This window comes from Lygodium microphyllum, chromosome 9, assembly GCF_053477565.2.
Source record: "Lygodium microphyllum isolate KBCC chromosome 9, Lygodium_microphyllum_v1.1.10, whole genome shotgun sequence".
NCBI classification, from domain to species: Eukaryota; Viridiplantae; Streptophyta; class Polypodiopsida; order Schizaeales; family Lygodiaceae; genus Lygodium; species Lygodium microphyllum.
This window is the reverse complement of record NC_141143.1, coordinates 150,930,837-150,953,630: the sequence shown is the minus strand read 5'-3', so window position 1 is coordinate 150,953,630 and position 22,794 is coordinate 150,930,837. Positions and strand designations below refer to the sequence as shown.

The 22,794-nt window shown below is 39.5% G+C and overlaps 1 protein-coding gene across 5 annotated transcripts; it reads left to right on the top strand.

Moving 5' to 3' along the window:
* Positions 1-14,524: 14,524 nt before the first annotated feature.
* Positions 14,525-17,873, top strand: LOC148031715 (uncharacterized). Of its 5 annotated transcripts, XM_087685796.1 has the most exons (7): positions 14,528-14,773; positions 15,280-15,539; positions 15,639-16,241; positions 16,511-16,720; positions 17,200-17,265; positions 17,369-17,437; positions 17,535-17,873. In XM_087685796.1, exons 1-7 carry the CDS (start codon positions 14,701-14,703, stop codon positions 17,583-17,585), a joined length of 1,332 nt encoding a protein of 443 aa, XP_087541922.1. In that variant the 5' UTR covers positions 14,528-14,700; the 3' UTR covers positions 17,586-17,873. The 5 variants fall into 5 exon arrangements, with proteins under 5 accessions (XP_087541921.1, XP_087541922.1, XP_087541924.1 ...); XM_087685795.1 differs by having other exon boundaries at positions 14,525-14,773; positions 17,369-17,873; XM_087685798.1 differs by having other exon boundaries at positions 14,531-14,773; positions 15,639-16,232; positions 17,369-17,873.
* The last annotated feature ends 4,921 nt before the right edge of the window (positions 17,874-22,794 follow it).

Genomic DNA, 22,794 nt, shown 5'->3' with positions numbered 1-22,794 from the left:
TCCTAGAGAGTGAGCTTTGCGTATAATAGCTAGGTATACACAACCTTGACCATTTGTATCTTATATACATGAATAGTAGCAAAATGTAGCTTGCAAATATATATTGAATTGCTTTTAGTTGCATTGAATTACATTCAAAATCTACTATTAGCTTTTTTGTATTATGTATAGTTGGCAAACAAATAGTCTATGTTTGACAAGATCGATATCATGGACAGTTCTATTGAGTATATGTGTTAATATTATTTCCTACACAAATCAATATACATGTCTATATAGGCATTTGTGTAATTTAATACTTATATTGATGATTATGGAAACATTTTTCCATCATGTATACCAAGGAATTGATTTCAAAGATTTTACAAATGGATATTTCAATGGAAGGGCTTGATATTTGATAACAATTTCATGTGTATTTTTAACAAAGATTTTGCTAGTATACCCCTCATATATTGAAGTCCTACTATGTATATAACAATGATGTAAGAATGAACAAACAAATCATTATTGTATATGCCCTTTCTTTAAGGGAATAATTAAGGAAGCTAATTGTATAGGCTTCACAATAGTAGGATAAAGTGCTTAGATCACAAAATATGATTTGAGTGTGTGAGTGAAAAGTGGGTGGAAGATCCTCTAAGGGGAGGGCCCTATCACTAGGTGGAGCTAATTAGTCTGGTAGCTTCCCAAACATAAGTAGTACCTTGAATTAAGAATAGGATGATAGGACTCAAATCAACTCATTTTAGGGGCAAGAAGTGGTAGAGTATTGGTCCTTGAAGTAGGAAGAGTATTGGTCCCACTTGAAATTAACTAAGTATAAGTTGATCCATGTTTCAAGTTAACACCTAAGCCCAAGGGTGGGTTGCTATCATTGTAGAGAATAGGCAAGTAGTATAATGGTTGTAGAGACTACATAGGATAAGGAAATATTGATGGGAAAATATGATGGCCATTAGGTTTACGATTAAATGGGTTTCATTGATAATGGAAATGATCATGGGCCAATATTGGGGAGAACAAAGAGTGTATGCCCTTACTTTAAAGGACTAATTAAGGAAGCTAATTGTATAGGCTTCACAACATGGTAGGATAAAGTACTTATATCACAAAACATGATTTGAGTGTATGAGTAAAAAGTGGGTGAAAGATCCTCTAAGGGGGAGTGTCCTATCACTGGGTGGAGCTAATTAGTCAAGTAGATTCCCAAACATAAGCAATACATACAATTAAGAATAGGATGACATGACTCTCATTTTAGGGGCAAGAAGTGGTAGAGTATTGGTCCTTGAAGTGGCAAGAGTATTGGTTCCACTTCACTAGAAGATATAGGCCTTATACCGATGTTAAAAGTGACGAAAATATAAATAACAAAATTTGCCCCCATCATTGCAAAAAGCGTCGTTATTGGTGATGCCATAGAACAGTCGGTATCAACGTCGTTATCAGCATCGCTCTTTGTGTCCGTATCAGTTTGCAACCTTGATACCAACGCAAATAACGACGCTCTGCGATGCTAATAACGATGCCAATAATGATGCATGCAGGTAAATTTGCGACACTAACAAGGGAAAAAAAAATTGTGGCAGGGCAGCACATATAGCACTATGTGCTTTATTTGGGCCATACAAAATAGTTTCTGCACTGTGTACAATGCTCGTGTAAACAAAAACAAAGTGTATTTAAATCATAACACTGATACATGAAATAAATACATGATCGCATAATGAAAGCGATTGGTAAAATTATGACAAGATATCACTACTATATAGAAAATGTCTACACATATCAGGTGATTAAAAAAGAAGGGTGTGTGAGCTCCAGGGATCCAAGGGCGAGCTATATATCCTCACCATCCAAAAGCTCATCCTGCCGCAAAGGAGCATCGAACGGACTCTGCAAAAAAAGAAACAACTACACATTAATCCACCATACAATAATGCATTCTAATTAAACATGGTAACTATGGACAAGAAAGATGAGTGACTTACAAGGCCGCTGTGTCTATACAATCAATCGATCAATGCAGTGAGACCGTGCCTCTCTGCATATCGAGTCTCAAGGCCAATCAGATCGTGATTTGTAATGAAGTGCTGCAAAGAAAACAAAATACTAACTGTTAGAAACATGATTGTCAGTACAAAGGATATTGCAAAAAAATAAGCAAGCAAAATAAAAGAAAACTTACAAAGTCCTCCAGATATGTCCTGTGGCCGCCACTCCAAAGATGATGGACCACTTTGGCCTCTAGTCATGCCCTCGCCGCCTCGCGCTGCTAACTCCAATGTCTTGGAGAATCTGTAGCCTCCTCCCTTAGTCGGCGCCAGTCGTCCGCGTCTAGCCACTCTTGCTTTGCAGCCCCACTCTTAAGTGCCTTGCGTGCGTCCGATCGTTTGTGTGACATATATGCACGCAGACAGTCCATCATCTAGCTCGTAGAAAATCTATCTGTTGTGGTTGGAATCAGAAACTCCTCATGCAAGGATGCTACTATGTAGTCCTTGCTCCCCTCCGGTATGTTTTTCCAATGATCTAAGGCATTGTGTTGAAAAACTTGTTGTCACAACTCTCTCATGCGAGCCATCACCCTCCTCTCCTCATCATTCATGATGATGGTTCCTGACCTATCATCGACAAGATAGGCATATCCCTCTGGGGTATGCCTAAGATGGGTCCTCTCCCACCTGCGTCTACACTCCTGGGCATATCTAGGAGACCCCTGTACATCCGGTGTACTGACCGGGGTAGTATCTATCGGTATAGCACCCATAGGGGTACCACTTGCAGACGGCTGAGCAAAAGTGGGAGTAACTGGAGTAGATGTCCCCACAGGTGTGACAAATCCTAGAGGTGACGCAACTCCAGCAGAACGATGAGACGGAGACACCGCCGCGTCCGTGCTTCCACATCAACCACCTGAGCCACGCTCCCTGGAACCGCTACGAGAGCAAGGAGTCACACCTATATCCCATGCCGACTGCGGACTCACTGCCTCCATATCTCTACAGCATCCTCTTGACCCTAAAGCACTCCCTCCCTCTGGCCCAAGTTTGGAGTGTCGACCTTGTCTGCTCGAAGTTGAAGCATCTGATCGCACCGAAGTAGATCTAATAGAGCAACCTGACGATGTCCAAGACAGCTCTTGGTCCGCCATGTCTCTGAATCTCGCCATCTGATTTGGAGACATGAGCGTGAAGATATCCTACAACTCCTCATCGCTCATCCCTTGACTCATCCTGAAAAGGTCACCTGCACAGACAAAAAATGATGTTAGCATAATCAATTTAAATCATACAAAGCAGGGTAATATAAATCCTAAAAAAATGATCTCACTTAAAATGCATATCTTATATACCCTTATAAGCGATTAGTCAACGAATTGAGTAAGTGGATGCTCCAAGTATGAAGTATCCTATGGTCCCATGTCAATCTCCTGACACAACTATACATACACTGGAAGATCGATAGACATATCACCACAAAATAATGAGTCCAACTCGTTCTCAAAGAATTCTTGGACTCTTGTATTTCCATCATTGTTAGCCGATGTTGGTTCCTCTACATGCTCCAAGCTTTCGGTGGCCTCCACCCCTTGCAATATCGACCCCTTTATTTGCATATTGTCCTCATCTATGCTTGGAACATCGCTTTGATCATATACTCTTGCACTTCGAGGAGCTAAAGGTATAACATACCACCATCGAGGTTGTCAGGGTTTGGATAGAAGATTACATGTTCACAAACACGTACAAGAGAGATTAAACTATTGTGACATATACCATGTCGTAATACAATTAACAAACAAATGAGTTCATGCACCTGTTCACAATGGGTCAGCAACACAAAGGTATCACGCAAATCCGTCCAATTTTTTTTTGGAATCTATTTCGAGAAATCCAAATGGACCTCGTCGAATTGTTGCTCCAGCTCCTTCAAGTACCACTTTGAACCACTGCACATCGAATAGTATCATGGAGAAGCTACGGTAATCCACTGTAACAATACTTTGCAAGTTCCCAAGATACTCCATCTCATCTATAACCATGTTTGGATCCGTTACTCGTCGTCGGCTCTCCTGCTCGAACCTTGCCATGATACCATAGTCCATTGTGGAGCACATTTTGTCAATACGCTCCACGCGAAAATGTCGTCGTGCGAGCACGCTGTACTATATATTTTGTAATGTACATTGAAACACTCAAATTAGTTGTCACATATAAAATATAGATACGACAAATCCTAAACATGTCATCACCTTTGAACTACATCCCCTCGAGAATTCCCACTCCTCAATTGAGACCTCCGCTCCTTCGCGAGATGCTGCGGTCAAAGCTCCATGCAACCATCGCGTTGATATGAGCCGCGGCATCTCCTCCATGCCTTCGGGATATCGAATCAGTCAATGGCGCATACTATATCGAAATTCAGATCGCGCTTCCTCTCGATCTTGCCTAGCGATCTGGTTATACTTGGCGAGCCATGTCTCTATAGAGGCATGGTGCAACGTACAAAAGCGATTCACCTTCTCCTCCATTGCAGCATCCATTCTTTTTTCTACCCCATTTCCAACCACCACATCTCTGGTCAGTCTATCATCGTCCTTCAGCGACCATAGCATTTTGTTGTCTGGATCCACCATTGGTAGCCATTATGAAATATGGACTAGCGCCTCTCAGACACCAACCCACCTTCAGCCATGCTACCTTCTGGCCGAGCTCGTTGTCGCACAAAGCCTTTCAGGGTTTTCATGAAGCGCTCCAAGAAGAATATCCATCGCGTATGGACAGGTCCAGCAATCTCCACTTCATCTACAAGATGTACAAGAAGGTGGATTTGTATCGTGAGCATACTGGTAGGCAGGTATTTCTCAAAGAGACAGACCGTCTCCATTGCTCCCTGCCTCGCGGATTCAATAGAGGACATCTTAATCTCCTTTTGTTAGATCCATTGCACCAAAGTCGACAACTTGTAAATGGCCCCGTGTATTTCTGGAGTAAGGCATCTTGCGATCGCGATCGTTAGTACAAACTGCCACAAATGAGAAAGCATTGTGAACAATGGCTACACTCCAAATAGCAAAATACGCACGCCAATTACAATCCATTCATAGTACAAACCTGACATATCTTATGCAAGTCATGGGATTTTAGCCCTGATAATTGGTCGTCTTTAGAAAATGCAGACCTGAGAGAACGCATCATACCCGTCGGAGTGCGGATAGACTTGACTACTTGCTTTACAATGCGCTCTTCTTTAGTGGACAAAACCCAAGGAGCGCGAGGTAGCTGCACGCGACCATCAACACTCGACTGCAGCCAAAGCGTCTCCATCTTGCCTATCTCCTTCAAATCCATTCGTGCCCCTATAGTGTCTCTCTTTCCTGTGATGTGGTCCCATAGCAAGCTGCCCACGTTCTTAAAAATATGCATGGGATCCAACAAGTGGTTGATCTGTAAGTGGGTCCAATATGGCAACTTGTAGAAAACTAAAAACCGTCGCATTCCGTTTGGATGTGACTCCGCGTGGACCATTTTCAGCTCGTACCAACTTGCGACATTCATATGTGTTGGAGGTCGTCTAAGAAAACCTTCCCTGAGTTCATGACCCTCTAGCAAGAAAGCGGCGTGTCCTTGATATACCATCTTCTTCATGGTTTGTGACCTTCGGGAGTCTAACTATGGCCTGCACAATGGACATGCATGATAATCTGAGGTAACCAGACCTGTTCCAACACCTCTATCCAATGAATAAAAACTTGAACGAGATAAAATATAGATATTACCAAGGAGAACGGAAGCCTATTTACTTGAGCACTCTCCGAATCTTGGAAAGTCATGCATCATACATCTTCCACATGAGAATGGCTCGAATATTGGCGGACCGTCGACCATCGCGCTTGCTCATATCTTGCACAGTGACCCCCTCCTCCCACAAAATCTTAAGCTCATCGACTAATGGACGAAGATACATGTCCATATTTTTAACTTTGCAGCGGCTGGGGACGAGTAAGCTAAGGATGAGATATCATTTCTTCGTAGAAAGCCATGGAGGGATATTGTAGTTGACAAGGACTATAAGCCACACACTGTAAGAAGTTGAGCGCAGACCGAATGGGTTTATGCCATCCATTGCAAGATCGAGCCGAAGATTCCTTGGCTCTCGAAAAAAGCCTAGGAAGGTAGAGTCAATGTGGCTCCATGCGCGTGAATCCACTTATATTCATTGAACTCCATCTGTGGACCTATTCTGCGCATGCCACGTTATCAAGCTTGCCATGCCAGATGTACAAAACATGTGGTTTATGCGGGGGATAAGTGGAAAGTGTCTAAGAACTTTTTGAGGGATGGTTTGCCCTTGCAAGTCCTGTCGATACCTGTGAGCACCACACTTTAGACATGTCTCCATAGTCTCGTATTCTCCTCGAAACAGTATGCAATCGTTGATACATGCATGGATGATGTTGTAGTCCATACTAAGCTTTCGTAAAACATGTCGTGCATCATCATGAGACTCAGTCATGGTATTTGCAGGTGGAAATATATGATATTTTAGTAACTTGAAAAAAATCATAAAATACCTTGAAAAAGCACAAATGTTTTTAATAATAGTGCCAAAAAGAAATCAACGAAGCGTACGTACAAGGTACCTGAATAACTCGGTCACACTCGCATCGCTCCACCCGTATTTTGCTTGCACACTTAGGAGTGCAAGCAATGTCTTCAGGCACGATACTCGGCATCCATCATATAATGGTATGAATGCTTCCTCTCTAAGCGGATTAGAAGTCTCAACATCCATGGAAATCAATGCATCGATCATTGTCTCCATCTCAGGCTCCAAGATTGTAGGTAGGTCTGGAAGGCTGCCTGTCTCCTCTGGTATTGACGGTATAGATTGGGTAGTAACTTCCAAGTGGTGGATTGGCTCAGGCACTCCATCCATCGCACGCCCACGAACTCTTCTAATTGGCCACAAAGGGTACACTCCTCCTTGGGACGAGACGTTACTTCCCTGGATAGAAAATTTTCCAGCCACACCCAATCTTCTTGTATATGGTATTCAATTATCTTGTGAGTACAATGCATGATTGATATTAACTTTTCTTATCCTTTGCTGAAAATCCAAGATCGTCTGATCAATGATCTCAAATTGAAACTCGCCAAAGCATCATACGTGTTCTATAGAAAATCGACGTTTTCGTCTAATTGCCAGCTTGCATTGAGAGCAAGGACATGGGACACGCTGATTAAGATATGCCTCGCGATCTTGAACAAGACCTTCATCGTTTTCCATTTTGTCTACGTTACAACAAACACTTTGTTTTTGTTATCATTCTTTTTTTCTTTCTTAAATTGTTTGAGAAGGGATTTCTTCTCTTGTAACTCAGCAAAAATTAACGTATATAAAGTCTCCACCCACCCACCCATAGATTAACACATATATGTCGGAGTGTTTCCCGTCTCGTGGTGTTGCACCGGACCTCGACACCACTATCTCTTTGTTTTTTATCCATTCATTATCTCCTCTCCTTCCATCTCTCTCTCTCTCTCTCTCTCTCTCTTTCTTTATTATGATGTATGTTTATTCCCTCTCTCTCATTTCTTCTTCTTTTCTCTCTTTCTTCCCCTCTCATTTTCTTTAACGATCATAGCTACGACTACGATGAAAAACACGACCACGACCACGACGATCACGACCATGACCACGACCACCACTACCACTACCATAACTACGACCACAACTACGACCACCACATCTACCACTACCACTACCACTACCACTACCACTACCACTACCACGACTACGACCACTATAAGAAACAAGAAAAGAAGAAGAAGAAGAAGAAGAAAAAAAAAAACAACAACAACAACTACTACTACTACTACTACAATAAACAAGAAAAGAAGAAAAAACTACTACTACTACTACTACTACTACAAAAAAGAAAACTAAACAACAATAAACAAGAAAATAAAAGAAAAAACTACTACTACTACTAGTACAAGAAACAACAACAATTAATTTCCTTTTCTCTCTTCCTCTCCCTCTCTCATTTCCTCTCTCTCCCTCACCCTCACCCTCTCTTTCTCTCTTTCCCTATCACGTTTAATGTTTTTTCTCTCTTTTTCTCTCTTCTCTCCCTCTCTCATTTTTTTCTCTCTCCTCTCCCTCCCTCACCCTCACCCTCTCTTTCTCTCTTTTCCTATTATGTTTAATGTTTTTTCTCTCTCCTCTCCCTCTCTCATTTCCTTTTCTCTCTTCCTCTCCCTCTCTCATTTCCTCTCCCTGCCTCACCCTCTCCCTCTCTTTCTCTCTTTCCCTATTAGGTTTAATGTTTTTCTCTCTTTTTCTCTCTCCTCTCCCTCTCTCATTTTTTTCTCTCTCTCTCTCATTTTTTATCCCTCTCTCAGTTTTTTTCTCTATTTCTCTCTTTCTCTCATTTTTTCTCTCTTTCTCTCCCTCTCTCATTTCCTCTCCCTCCCTCACCCTCTCCCTCTCTTTCTCTCTTTCCCTATTATGTTTAATGTTTTTTTCTCTCTCCTCTCCCTCTCTCATTTTCTTTTCTCTCTTCCTCTCCCTCTCTCATTTCCTCTTCCTCCCTCACCCTCACCCTCTCTTTCTCTCTTTTCCTATCAGGTTTAATGTTTTTTCTCTCTTTTTTTCGCTCCTCTCCCTCTCTCATTTCTTTTTCTCTTTCCTCTCCCTCTCTCATTTCTCCTCTCTCTCATTTCTTCTCCCTCCCTCACCCTCACCGTCACCCTCTCTTTCTCTCTTCCCCTCTCTCTCATTTCCTCTCCCTCCCTCACCCTCACCCTCACCGTCACCCTCTCTTTCTCTCTTCCCCTCTCTCTCATTTCCTCTCCCTCCCTCACCCTCACCCTCACCCTCTCTTTCTCTCTTTCCCTATTATGTTTAGCATCTTTTCTCTCTTTTTCTCTCTCCTCTCCTTCTCTCATTTCCTTTTGCTCTCTTCCTCTCCCTCTCTCATTTCTTCTCCCTCTCTCACCCTCTCCCTCTCTTTCTCTCTTTCTATATTATATTTAATGTTTTTTCTCTCTTTTCCTCTCCCTCTCCCTCCCCCTCTCTTTCTCTCTCCCTCTCTCTCCCTCTCCCTCCCCCTCTCTTTCTCTCTCCCTCCCTCTCCCTCTCCCTCCCTCTCCCTCTCCCTCTCTCAATACACACAAATTATACCAAAAACAAGTAAAAGAGAGAGAAAACTCTTTCTTCCTCTCTCATTTTCTCTCCCTCCCCCTCTCCCTCTCCCTCTCCCTCTCTCATTTCCTCTCCCTCCCTCTCTCATTTCCTCCCTTTCCCTTTCCCTCTCCCTCTCTCATTTCCTCTCCCTCCCTCTCTCTTTCCCTCTCTTTCTCTCTCATTTCCTCTCCCTCTCTCAATACACACGAATTATACCAAAAACAAGTAAAAGAGAGAGAGAAAACACAAAAGCAAAGCAAGAATGGACAATGCACTCACCGTAAAGGCTCGAAGAAGGATTTGGTGGCTCCTCTTCGCCCTCCGTACACTCCTCCTCTTCTTCGCAAACAACGGCGGTGGCGGTGAGAAGCCTTCTTTCTCTCCCTCCCAGCAAGATGTTCGGTCTCCCTTTCGCTCTCTCTTTTGTGAATGCGCGCAAAATGACGCGCTCGGGTTTCCGCCTGCATTTTTTTTGTCTGGGTACTATCGCTATTTGTGTCGCTATTTGCGTCGCTATTAATGTGACGCTAATAGCGACGCCTCTATTTCTCGTCACAAATGGCCGTCGCTATACCCTCATATCCTTGTAGTGCTTGAAATAAACTAAGCATAAGTTATTGGTTCTTAAGGCAGTGGGAATTATTCCTACTTTCCATTAACCAAGTATAAGTTGATCCATGTTTTAGGTTAACACCTTAGCCCAAGGGTGAGCTGCTATCATTGCAAAGAATAGGCAGGGACAATGGTTGTAGAGACTACATAGGATGAGAAAATATTGATGGGCAAATATGATGGCTATTAGGTTTGTGATTAAATGGGTTTCATTGATGATGCAAATGATTGTGGGCCAATATTGGGGAGAACAAAGAGTGGTGATGGAGAGCATCAAGGAGGGAAGTGTTGATTGGGTGGGATCGAAGTGTTTGGGCAATGGGTGGAGTTGAGTTAGTGGCTATTAATTCACATGGTTGGGGAGAAAATTCAATGATGGGATATCTTTAGAAGAATTTGCACCATCAAAGAATGGGTTATCTAATAATGCCTTTAGAAGGAATTGCACCATCAAAGAATGGGTTACCTAATAATGGATGTGAAGGGGAGGGTTTTTTAGAGTTACTCAAGGGGATAGAGAGATGAGTAAATCTTCAAGAAAGATTGTACTACAAGGGAAACAGAGAATTGCCAAAGAAAAGGACCATTATTTTGTACGCTTTCATCCTAAATCGAAAACCACATTTGACAAAGACTTGTAGTTTGGAAGTGTGATCTAACTTCTTACAATAGAGAGACATGATGATTGAATAACTTGGTGAACCTAAAACTTTGAAATGAGATAAGTGCCAATTTGAGAGGGTGGCCAAGCCATAATGTGTATAAAGGGGTATCCTTTGTGACTTTTGTTGTTAATTGATTCTATACATGACATGTGGTGGAAATTGAATCTTCTCAATAATGGGGCAAATGTATAAGGTTGTGATTGACCTAGTAAGATTCATGAGAGTTTTATTCATTTGTTTGCAAATTCCACTTTGTTGTGGATGATGGCCAATGGAGTACTTGTGTTGAATGCTATGCAAAATCTAACCTATTTCTCTATACTATACATATTTGTACAAAATAGAAGGCTTGGACTTTCAAAACCCAAATTTTTTGCCAAAGTTTTGAAACTTAGGCTATCATTTTGATCTTTCTCTTTGCTTTCTTTCCTATCATGCTTTTTTGTATTTCAAGGTGAGATAGAAGACATGACAGCTGGTTAATCGATGAGCACATCCATAGATGCATCTAAAAGCGTGGCAATATGAAAGAGTGACCTAGGTAGTATAGGCGTGGTAATACTCGTGCTTATAGGTGTGCTCATAAAAGTGAGTATATAGAGTGCATCTATGGTTGCATGTGGGTGTAGCGAGAGCCTTATATGTACATGATTGTGCCACAATTGGTGAGCTTTGAGGATAAGTGGGTGAGATTTGTAGGGAAGTATTGCCACACTAGAGTTACATTAGAGATACTAGACCAACTCCATGGATGTGAACATTCTCCATTAACACGCTATTTATGGTAGAGTCGAGTGGTCGGAGAAGAAGGTCTAGATGTGAGAAGCCATGCATGTGAACGTTGCCCGTTGGGACTTACTTTGAATGTGTAAAACGTACACGAGTGTACGTCGCGCGACCTGCGTGTGAGCTTTCGATTCATGAGACTGCCGCGTCTATTATCTAAGGTTCGAACTAGGAAGTTGAGTGAGCTTCGTCAGCTTCTGGCGGGAGCAGTGGGTGAGAAACTACTGGCACTTAAGTTACCTTGTATGTGGTAGGACAATATCCATGATCGCAGCACTGGCGAGTTTTATAAAAGGAAAAGTGGCGAAGTGATGTGAGCAGCAGTGGGTGGTGGGTAGGTAGGTGTTAATCATCAACGTCTCTAGAGTAGACGTCTACTCAATGTCTAATCGGACAGACAAGACGAGGATCCAGCTATCGTCCTACTAGTGGCGCTTTGTCTGCTATGCCCGCCTTATCTCCCAGTGTATATCACTCAATCATTCATGTCGGCGGTCTTACGCGCTGCTTTAAGTTTATTCAATGCACTTGCACTCTTCCTAGACTTAATCAGATCGATCAGCACATATAAATTAGGCTGTATGGGCGAGCTCAGTATTAGCGCTAATCGACCAAGCACTTTATTATGGCCTTCACGTTTAGCATCATAAGATAAGATAGGAGGGTTGATTTACCAGGCCTTGCTCAATGCCCGGAACAAAACCAAAAGAATATGCGTGGACATCGAGGTAGAGGACTCAATTTGTTTGTCATCATTCAGCATCTCTTGTACAATGAAACCCACGACACGACATTGCTCGCTTCTACAAATACAAGGATCACTAGCATACCGTCCCTTTCTACTAGTATGGAGGCAAGATTATTATAATACACCTGAATACGCTCCAAATATTGCCTTGTTGCTAAAGAAAGATTATATAGCAGTTATGCCGATAAACGATTTAATATGATCAAATTGTAGTCCTCTTTTCGCAACATTCCAGGAATTAAAGCAAGATGGTTGGACCTATGCCCATTAAATGGTTTAAATTTATGTGTCACTCTTAAAACATATGCTTGTGACTAGGCATTAACACTTTCTACCCATTAGGCTTTCCTTGAGAATTGTCCAAACCTTAACACATAGTTGAAGGTATCCTCTCTTTTATTTTCACAATAAATAACAATTCACCTAGCAATCGTTTGTGACATATCATTGCTTCCACTAAATGTATGTTTTACCTCTCTATTGTTTTCTTTCCCTCTCTCTCCTATAGATTATGCAAATCTATTCTTTGAAAGGTAAGCTAAATATGACAATGCAATCTCTTATATGTCTTGCTTTTGATGATAATAGTGTTTTCCTTTTGAGTTGCTTTCTCTCTCTCTCTCTCTCTCTCTCTCTCTCTCTCTCTCTCTCTCTCTCTCTCTAAGCTACATTGCTCTTTCAATTTCTAGGATTATATCTTTGTATTTCTTTCTTAAGGTATTTCTACTCGATTGGGTAATTGCAAGATTATATATATATATATATAAGCTACAATGCTCTTTCAATTTCTAGGATTATATCTTTGTATTTCTTTCTTCAAGTATTTCTACTCGTTCGGGTAATTGCAAGATTTTAACATAACTTTTGTCATAAGATGAAATTACTAAAATTTGGCTTGAGATTTTCAAAGGTTACGGGACATGGTTTTGATTATAAGATGTTGTGCAAACTATGTTGTAGATATTTATGGAGATGATTGCGTTGTAATGGTGATCATTTCAAGCTATGCTCAATGATCAATATGGCTAAGCCTTTTTTACAATACAATTTGGTGTTTTGTATTCCTGAGCTTAATATAACAATGTCACTCTTTCATTATTTGATATGGTGGTTATAATGGATAATAACACCTTAAGTCATCAATACTTCTTGTAGATAGTCCTATTGTGGTGAGATTCATGTTTACTATGATGTTCTCACTCTTCTTGTCATTAACAAAAAAACTTACCAATGTGTTTAGATGTGGAGTTAAAGATTTGGGTCACAAGTTTCAACTAGAAAATCACTATCTTGGAAATGCATGAAAGTGATTGAAAAGGTTGATAGTGTTGCCCATTTGCAATTATCCTAATGCAGATGTAACATAGCTTGCATATCGAAACATTTGTCAAGAGGCTTGAGAGTTTGCAAAACACTTGAGATGGTTATTTTTATGAGCATGAAATAATTCACTTTTCAAAGCACTTATTCTTCGATGTTGATTCAAAAAATATGAGAAACAAATATGCTTTTTAATTTTCTTTAAACCTCCTACATGTTTTTAAATTTGTTTTGAACCTCATAAATACATTTGGTTGTGGCACTTACACTCTCCTTGCATTGGAAAATACCATAGCTTTTGGAGTTGCTCCACTGTAATCTCATGTTTGGCCAACACATGCATATATGAGTGTAAAGCCTATCTACACTTTTTGAATCATTGTTTATAATATGTTGAAAAACTAATGTGATAATTGTTTGTTCTTATGTGCACATGAATTGACAAGCACACATAAAGCATGTGTGAACACACATGTATGCATGCACACATACATATAGATATCTTTTCCATAGTTGAATCCATTTATTAAAGCTTCATGGTTGAATAAAATTCAAAGTAAGAATGATGACATTTAGTAGCTCCATCAATTTGGAAGCTTGTGACACCCTTGAAAGGTCTTTTACCCTTCATAGAGGGGCAAAGACTAAGATACTTAACCTCAAATGAAGGTGCTTATTCCACCACCAATCTCATTTTACAAGTATTCTAAACTCACTTTGCAAAATGAAATTCTAGGCCACACTTTGAATTTTGTGCTAACCAACATCATGGAGATCCATATGAGTATGAGAAATCCATATGGGTACTAGAGTCTTGAATATCAATTTATTTGAAGTAGAGAGCTTGAGCTCACATCCTTGGAAGTGATGCCCAACAAGCTCAAAGAGGTGATGAGTATAGCATTAAAGGAAGATTACACTAGCTCATAATAGATTATGTTGTTAAATTTATGTTTGAAATCACCATGGACCTTGTGAACAAGAGGTTTTGGAGAGTGTGACTAGTGGCAAAAATTTTCAACAAAGAAGCCCTACTTTGCGCCAACCCTCTTATAAGGAAACATTTTGATGTAGTTTTACAACAACCCCCCCCCCCCCCCCCCCCCCTCTTTGCAACTACATTATTTTTAAGCATCTAGGTTTTGAACCAATAGAAGAGGTTATAAACAAAATTTCACTATAATTCTAACATTGTGGGTTTTATGGTAAAATATTATGAGCTACTAGGAGGTAAGGATTGCACATGTAGGTGATTGCCAGCCCCCCACAACCCCTTGATTTCAACCGCAAAGCCACTAATCCCCTAATCCCAATTGCATAGAGCTAGGCATGTAGTGCTCCAAAGGAGAACGTCATGATGTTGAACACTATATGGAAAAGCAAATGGAAACGAGCCCCTCTTTCCCATTGGAAATGTCAAACATTTCATGTGCAACAAGTTCTTGTAAGATTTGAGTAAAGAAAGTTTTTCCCCGCTAGCTTACAAGGTTTCCCTTATGTTGCCCTCATTTATTTTGGTTGTAAAAGGATATTTTTTGAAATGTAAGAAGTGATCGTCACTAATTCCGCCACACTGTCGCAGGTGTATGCACGCCATACATCGGGCATTTTGTCTAAGACCTAATTGTTCCGACGTTAGCTTTCTCCGCAATGTATACTTGTAACTTTATATTATTAAGCGGCCCAAGACCTAATGGCTAATTGCATAGTTTGCATTACCAAATCGTGTTACAAGTGTCGACCGGTATTCATTGGAACAGTTCGGAAAGTTAACGCCTCCGCCTCATATATAGTAATATGCAAGTCTTTTGTCTTACCAATTTAAGCGCAGCGGCCGCAGTATCGTTAATGCAAGATACAGCAAGTTGTTTCTTTAGATCCGTGTTTTCCCAACTCATTTTGTAGGGCTTCAATTGTATATGGCTCATCTAGCTGTTGATCATGTTGCAGCAAGCTTTCCTGGATGGATAATGGCGACGCAGGATCATGAGCTGATCCACTTGAAGTCTGCTTGGTTTTACAACCCAGATGTTCACAGTCACAACTTTTACCATTCCAACTCATTGCAGTTGCTTGCCAGCTATTTAATGTCGTCGCAGAACCAGTCAGACAACTCGGGGCTCGCAAGTTCACCTACAGCAGCAAGGAGCTGCGATAATATGAATCATCTGTCTTATGATCGTGAGCCGAGCGGCAGCAACTATAATAACGTGGGTGATGGTCAATAGGATTTTTTGCGTATTGCTGTAGTACTCATATATTATACGTTAGAGCAATTGTACTCAAATATGATATCGCACAATGTGCAGCTGCAGCGCCTGGACTATCAGCATCAGCCATATCCAAACCTCGGCCCGGTCATTCCAATCAATCATGATAAACGCGATACCGATTATGATCATCGGCCCCTTGCCGACCTCGTGAATAATGACAATCTACGATGGCTCGATATAAGTGAAGAAAGTGCAGCAATGTATTCAAAGAAGTCACTGGGACATGAGGCTGCAGCAACTGCACCGTTGAGACCGGCCCCATACGCCAATTCAGCAGCTACTAGTTATTTGTATACGTCGACCAGTAGCCATATTAATCCAGTTGCAGGGCTTGCATCGCCGAAAACCTTATCACCAATGTATTCATCAGCAGGATCATCGCCATCCAACTTATACAATGTTATCGATGGCGGTGATCCACCTTTGTTGCAACAAAACACTGCGTGCGAGTTGTCGTCGTCTCCTCCGCCTAGTTCAAGTCCTAAGAGTAGCCGCGGCGATATTATATCTGTCCCTGCCTGCAACAATAATAAGATAGATTCCCTTACAAATTCCAACTCGTCGAGGATTACGATCGGCAGCACTGCGCCAGCTGCGGATCACTTTGTGATATCGACCTCGTCTCAGCAGGTAATCGATGTAAATTTCTGGACACCAGATAATGCTCATTGATGCGGTTGAATATTCCTGAATCGGGCATGTTATGCATTGGGGCGATAGCCTCATGATGATTAAACGATAGTGTTAATGGTTCTTCTGACAACTATTTAACATTGGGGACGTCCAAATTAAATGTAACTGATCCTTACTTCTTCCGACAAAATATACATTGTGCTATGCTAAGAATTTTGTTCAGGCAAAACCGATCCAAGAGCAACTCTATTTTGTTAAATAACATTGTGTTGCAGGTAGTTGCAGATGGTGAGGCTATAAACACCGTCGACGTACTCCAAGCTGGTGCTCAGGTGGATCAAGCTGGTAGAGCCGCAATTGCGACAATGCAATATGGTAGAAAGCGCCGGAGTCGAGCTAGTCTCGGCCCAGATTTTGAGTCAGAATTCATCCATGTTCGAGCTAAGCGTGGGCAAGCTACCGACAGTCATAGCCTTGCTGAGAGGGTGAGCTGCCTTGGTGACTTGGGTACTGCATGTATCACACATACTCATACATCTTATTTTTTGTATTTCATTATGTCATATTTTCAACTGTACTGTTCTCCATTCAACCTTGTTTGGACATCTCGTCTTAGTTAAACTATGGCTTCTAATCACGCGACGCTCACTCTAGTGGAAGTAGGTTCTCAAACGTAAAAAGGTAACGGTTATGGTGTGACCCTCACGTCATATGTTCGATATACCTACCTAGCAATCGCAAACCCTGCTCTACTTTTGAGGACCACGAATTCACCACAAATCAGATAATTAGTTGGCATTTCCACTTTCTTATATGCGTCCTCGTAGACAAGACAATTTAAAGCTTTCACTTAATTCCGTAGTTAGTTTATGGAACAACAGTGAACGAGTTTGCAAACTTAATTATTGGTATATATATTCTACCAACTTTTTTCTCACGGTTATGCATGGGGTCACTATTACAGGTTAGACGTGAAAGAATCAATCAACGGATGAAGAGGCTCCAAGACCTTGTACCTAGTTGCCACAAGGTATTACAAGTTATGATATATCCATCACCTTTTCATTGGTCCAAACCTAAGATTGGGACCTTTGCATGTTCTTTGTAATAACGATATAATCTCAATGCTGTAGATTACAGGTAAGGCCATGGTACTTGACGAGATTATCAACTATATAAAGTCTTTGCAACACCAAGTTGAAGTAATGATCTTCTTGAAATTGTTCATACATTATCTTACATCCATTTCTCATTGATACCTAGATAATGCAGCTAATAGAGTTATGTGATTTGAAACAGTTCTTATCAATGAGATTGGCAACAGTTTCCGCAATAAGATCAAGCCAATAAAATCATGTCAATTGTATATGGCAAAAGTATGTCATATGAGCTCAAACAAATGGAAAAGAATGCTTGAGAAATATCCAAGTTGCTAAGATGTAGAATGTGATGATTACCCAACTTGTACACGCATCATTCTACATCATTAACATTTGAAACCACACAAGAGGGTAGAATTTATCTACCTATGTAAAAGCATCTCATATTGATGTATTGACACCCTTGTAAATGTATTTAACAAACAAACTTGATGATTTAGGGGGCTGAACATTCGAAGGTTCTATGACCCAATTTTAATCTCTAGCTTCTAACTAGATATCATAAAGTATGTCTTACACCTTGTTTCTTTGTATCAGAATGTAAGTTGTTTAGTTTGCATTGCCCAATGTCTTTTTTAGAAAGTTTATCACTTCTAGAATGGTGTGCTCCACATCTCTACGTTTACCATTATGTGAGAGCATATTGGTGGGTTTGTGTTGCATGTAATATAAGTGCACCTATCCATGCCCTGAACATGACACTATGTATGATGTATGTTGTTTTGTGGTTAAGAAAGCTAAATAACAGTCACAATTGCTAGGAACACACAATAGTGAACCTAAACATATTAATTGGAATATCTTTTTTGTTTTTTCTCTTACTATGGGAAATGGGCTAGCTCCTCTAGTGGGGTTAGTCAAAGTACATAAGAGAACACATGAATTTAACATAAGGGATTTTAGAATTCTTTAGCATTGTAGAAGACAAACATATGTAAGGGAGTCCTCTATTCAAAATTCAATTTTTATTGCATAAGAGGTTAACAAGAGATTGTAAGGAATCCTTCTAATTTTCAACAATAAGTACATATAGGGCCCTACCATATAGCTCACCTAATCACAATACCTAAAGACCGAAGTTTCCTATTATAAACATACAACCCAATAAGAGTTCTCACCACACTATATATAACTAATTAGGAAGAGACATAGCAATCACGTGCTTTCTAGCTCAAGGATGGAAGTGAGCACACCAATAGATCAAGGTCTTAAATGTAGCCTAATAAATCAATTATAAATTATACCAAATCCCTCAATATGTTATTCTTAAGTTGAGAAACAAGTCCTTAGGTGCTTTATTTCTAAAGTTCCTATTTCCTAGAGTTTCACATGTTTCCAAAACTTATGTATGCATAGAAATATCATTAGGTTATATTACACATCTTAATGTGCACATGGCCATACCTAAGTTATATTGACTACAAATCTTCGAGGCACCACAACATATTAAACCTATAGTGAGACCTTTATCAATGCCCATAGTTTAGAAACCCCCCCTTCTAGTTGTCATTATTAGTCTCGCCATAGAACCATTACTATTAGCATTGCTATATAACGATGCTCATAGTGATGCCAATACCATTGCTTGTAGTAAATTAGCAACTATTGATTGATAAAACAATATTCTTTTTGTGTTATAACTAGAATATTGGTTAGTAAAGTCCCAACTTTGGTTTATATACAATATTTTAGGACTAAAAGATACCAAATAATAATGTACATGCCTCTCTAGGGAAATGCTCATTTTGGATGAGGATTCGGATCTCCTCACAATAACAATGTGCACATCGTGCATGGGGTAAGCAAAATGTTTTGCTCCTCATCATATGCCTCCACCTTTGCTTAGAATATTTTTTTTGAATATGCAAGTCACTATGCCATATATTTAATACTTCCATATGTTTAATAAACTAATTTGAAGATATGGGATAGCTTTAATAAAAGATCAGTACCCATTGTGGTCAAATACTCACTAATAATTTTTTTAGCAAAACGAGCATGTTCTTTCAATACTTAGCTTCTACAACTATGAGATGGAAAAACTCGATTTACCTTGGTCTACCCATATTTCTTCCCCTCTTTCCATCTCTCTCTCTCTCTCTCTCTCTCTCTCTCTCTCTCTCTCTCTCTCTCTCTCTCTCTCTCTCTCTCTACACACACACACACACATATATATACATGCATATATATGTATATATATATATATACATATATATGTATATATATGTATACATATGTATACACACACACACACACACACACATCCTCTCTCTTTCCATCTCCTTTCCTCTGTGTGTGTGTGTGTGTGTGTGTGTGTGTGTGTGTGTGTGTGTGTGTGTGTGTGTGTGTGTGTGTGTGTGTGTGTGTGTGTGTCCCCTTTGCTCTCTCTTACTCTCTCCCTTCCTCCCTCCTCATTTCTATCTCCTCTCTCCCTCCCCCAGTATACATTACTCGTAGATGACATGCTATCTAATGTGTATTTGAATCTAATCAGGACAACTTGATATATCAGCAAGTCTTGGTGGGGGGAAGGGGTCACTCATGAATATATGTATATATAACACAAGTTCAAAATAAGGGGTTTTTAAAACACCATTTTTTACATGCAGAAGGGTGTCATATAAAAGGTTTACTTGAATAGAAAAGAATTGTGTTTTATTCAATAAAAATTCACAGATTAGGATCTTTATAAATATTCCATGAATGCATGTTATATATATATACAACATCAAGTATAAATGGTCATTAATTTCTCCTATAGAACCCCTTAAAAAGGATTTATTATTGAGAAGCTTTCATTGAAAGGGAATACAGTCCATGAGCTATTGAATGTAGTTAGGTTGACTTTATTGATATTGAAAACATCCAATATGCCGTGGAATTCATCAAAATTGATCTAATACCAAGAGACTAGCTAGTACTACATATCGGAGGAAAGAATTTGGACGTTGCAATCCAATCTTGCAAGTTCATGGATGTATTGGTGATTAGCAAGCAAATTATGTGATGAAATATAACATATACTATCAAATAGTTTCATATACTAGCATGTACATTAGCAATTATAATGTATTAGATCAGAGCTCTAAATTTGAGATCCCCTTGAGCACATGACCTTCTTTGTAAAATTTCTTCTAAGCAAGAATTAGCTACATTTTTATGGAGTCATTTGTAATCAAAGTTTTCTTTAATGCTTGGCTACCTGAGCCACCCTGCTAATCATGCGTATTTTACATGATTTCGAATCCCCTTGAGCACATGTACTTCTTTGTAAAATTTATTTTAGACAAAAAGTGGTCATAATTGAAGAAAAATAGAAGAGGTCAAGACAAGCTAGGAAGTGTGTGTTTCTATGTTTGCCTTTTAGACCATTTTCGCAGTAGAAAATAAAAGGCTGGTAGCAACACTACAACAGAAACGAGGCATAGACGCGCACGTTAGACGCGCAAAGTCGGGCGTGTCTATCAGAGCGTCTATAAATGCGTGTAAACGTGCGTGTAAATAGACGCAAATTTTGCATCTATATATCCGCGCAAATAGACGATAATATAGACGCGCTAGCAGACACACAATTATTTAACCACCTAAAATTAGCAATTCACATAATTGAAAAATCAAAGTTAATAATTATTTAACCACCTGAAATTGATTCTTGAGCATGCACATGTACGCATGATAAAAACCATAGAATTAAGAATACACATTGAATCATTGAATTAAAAAAATAGAGTTAATAATTTCTTTTTCATTGCTCTCTAATGAATGGCAGTTTCTCCAGTTGACAAGCCTGATATAAGTAATTAGCGGCAAGCGACAGAAACCTTACAATTAGTAGCAAGCATTGCAATATGTATCTCGTAATTTCTCTATGTACTTGAAGATGATAAAAGTTACTTCCTTTTTATTATGGAAAATTCAATGCTTGCTTTAAAATTGACTATTGATTCTTGAGTATGCACGTGTGCGCATGATAAAAAGCATAGAATTAGGAATACACATATATTGAATCAATAAGCAAATTAAGTATGTTACAGTGAATGATCCATCTCATCTTCAATGAGATCAACCCTTGCTAAACTATCTACTTCTAGGTCTATGTTACCAAGAGGTGACGAAACAAATAAGTCTATCCCACTATCAGATGTGTTGCTATATTACTCAATAACTTCATCAATATCATCGACAATCACATTATTGTCTTCTTCTGCGTTTCCTTGAACATCATCGCAAGGTTCATCTTGTACTATATTACGCATATAATCCATTATGGTGTCATCATGCACATCATCATTATTTGTTGGATTGTCATCTGCTATCTCCATGTCGGTAATATTACCATATATTGGTTTTGAATGATTAGATATAGGGATGACATACCACCATCCGTTATTGTTTACCATTGGATGATACACAACCTGTATTTGAAAAACAAAAGCAAAAAACTTAAGTACTTATTATATTGTGTATATGTATCACATATATATATATATAAAAATTAGCCTTTGCATATATACCTACTCGCATTGTTGAGGTAGTACTAATGTGTCATTCTTGTTTTAGTGAAATTTTATAGAGTCAATGATTACAAAACCACTTGGATGACATCTGATTGTGCAATGCTCACCATTTGTTACCACTTCTTTAAATCACTTCACATCTAGTATATATATAAAGAATTGTCTGAAGTCAAGCTTCAGAATATCTTGGATCAAGCCACAATAACCTTCCATGGTACCATTGGTAGCCTCCAAGTGAGCAAGGACACCACAATCTTGGGTATTTCTCTTTTCATCTATACGTTGAGTTCGAAGATGTTTACCCTCACACCAAAGTGCATTGAATAATGTGCACTAGTAGTAAAAGATAAAAGATCAAACATGTCAATTATTTATATAAAATAAAATTTATAGAAACAAATTAATTGATAGTATGTCTCACCTTTGATAAGCAACCTCGTGCGTATTCCCACTCTTCTTGAGATATATTAATTTTGTCCTCTTTTTCCATTCTCTCCATTTCCTCATGTAACCAATCTATGTCAATATGACATGGGAGCGCATTTAGATGATCTGGAAATGAGACATTACGTCCATATCTAGTGCGAAATTCTTGTCTTTTTCTTTTTTTTCTTGCCCTTGCTTCATTATATAGTGTCACCCATTTGCTCATAACATCACTATTGAGCACACAAAAACTATTTAACTTACGAAGTTCTTCTTTTGTTAGCACTTTACTTATTCCTTTTCCTTGAGGTACTATAGAGGCCATCCTCAAGTCTTCATCATCTTTCCATAGTCGTGGTTGAGAGGGATTCACTTCAGCAAGATATTCAGAGATATAAACAAGGGATGATTGCACTAACCAACCCTCAGCCATGCTTCCCTCAGGCCGTGCTTTTT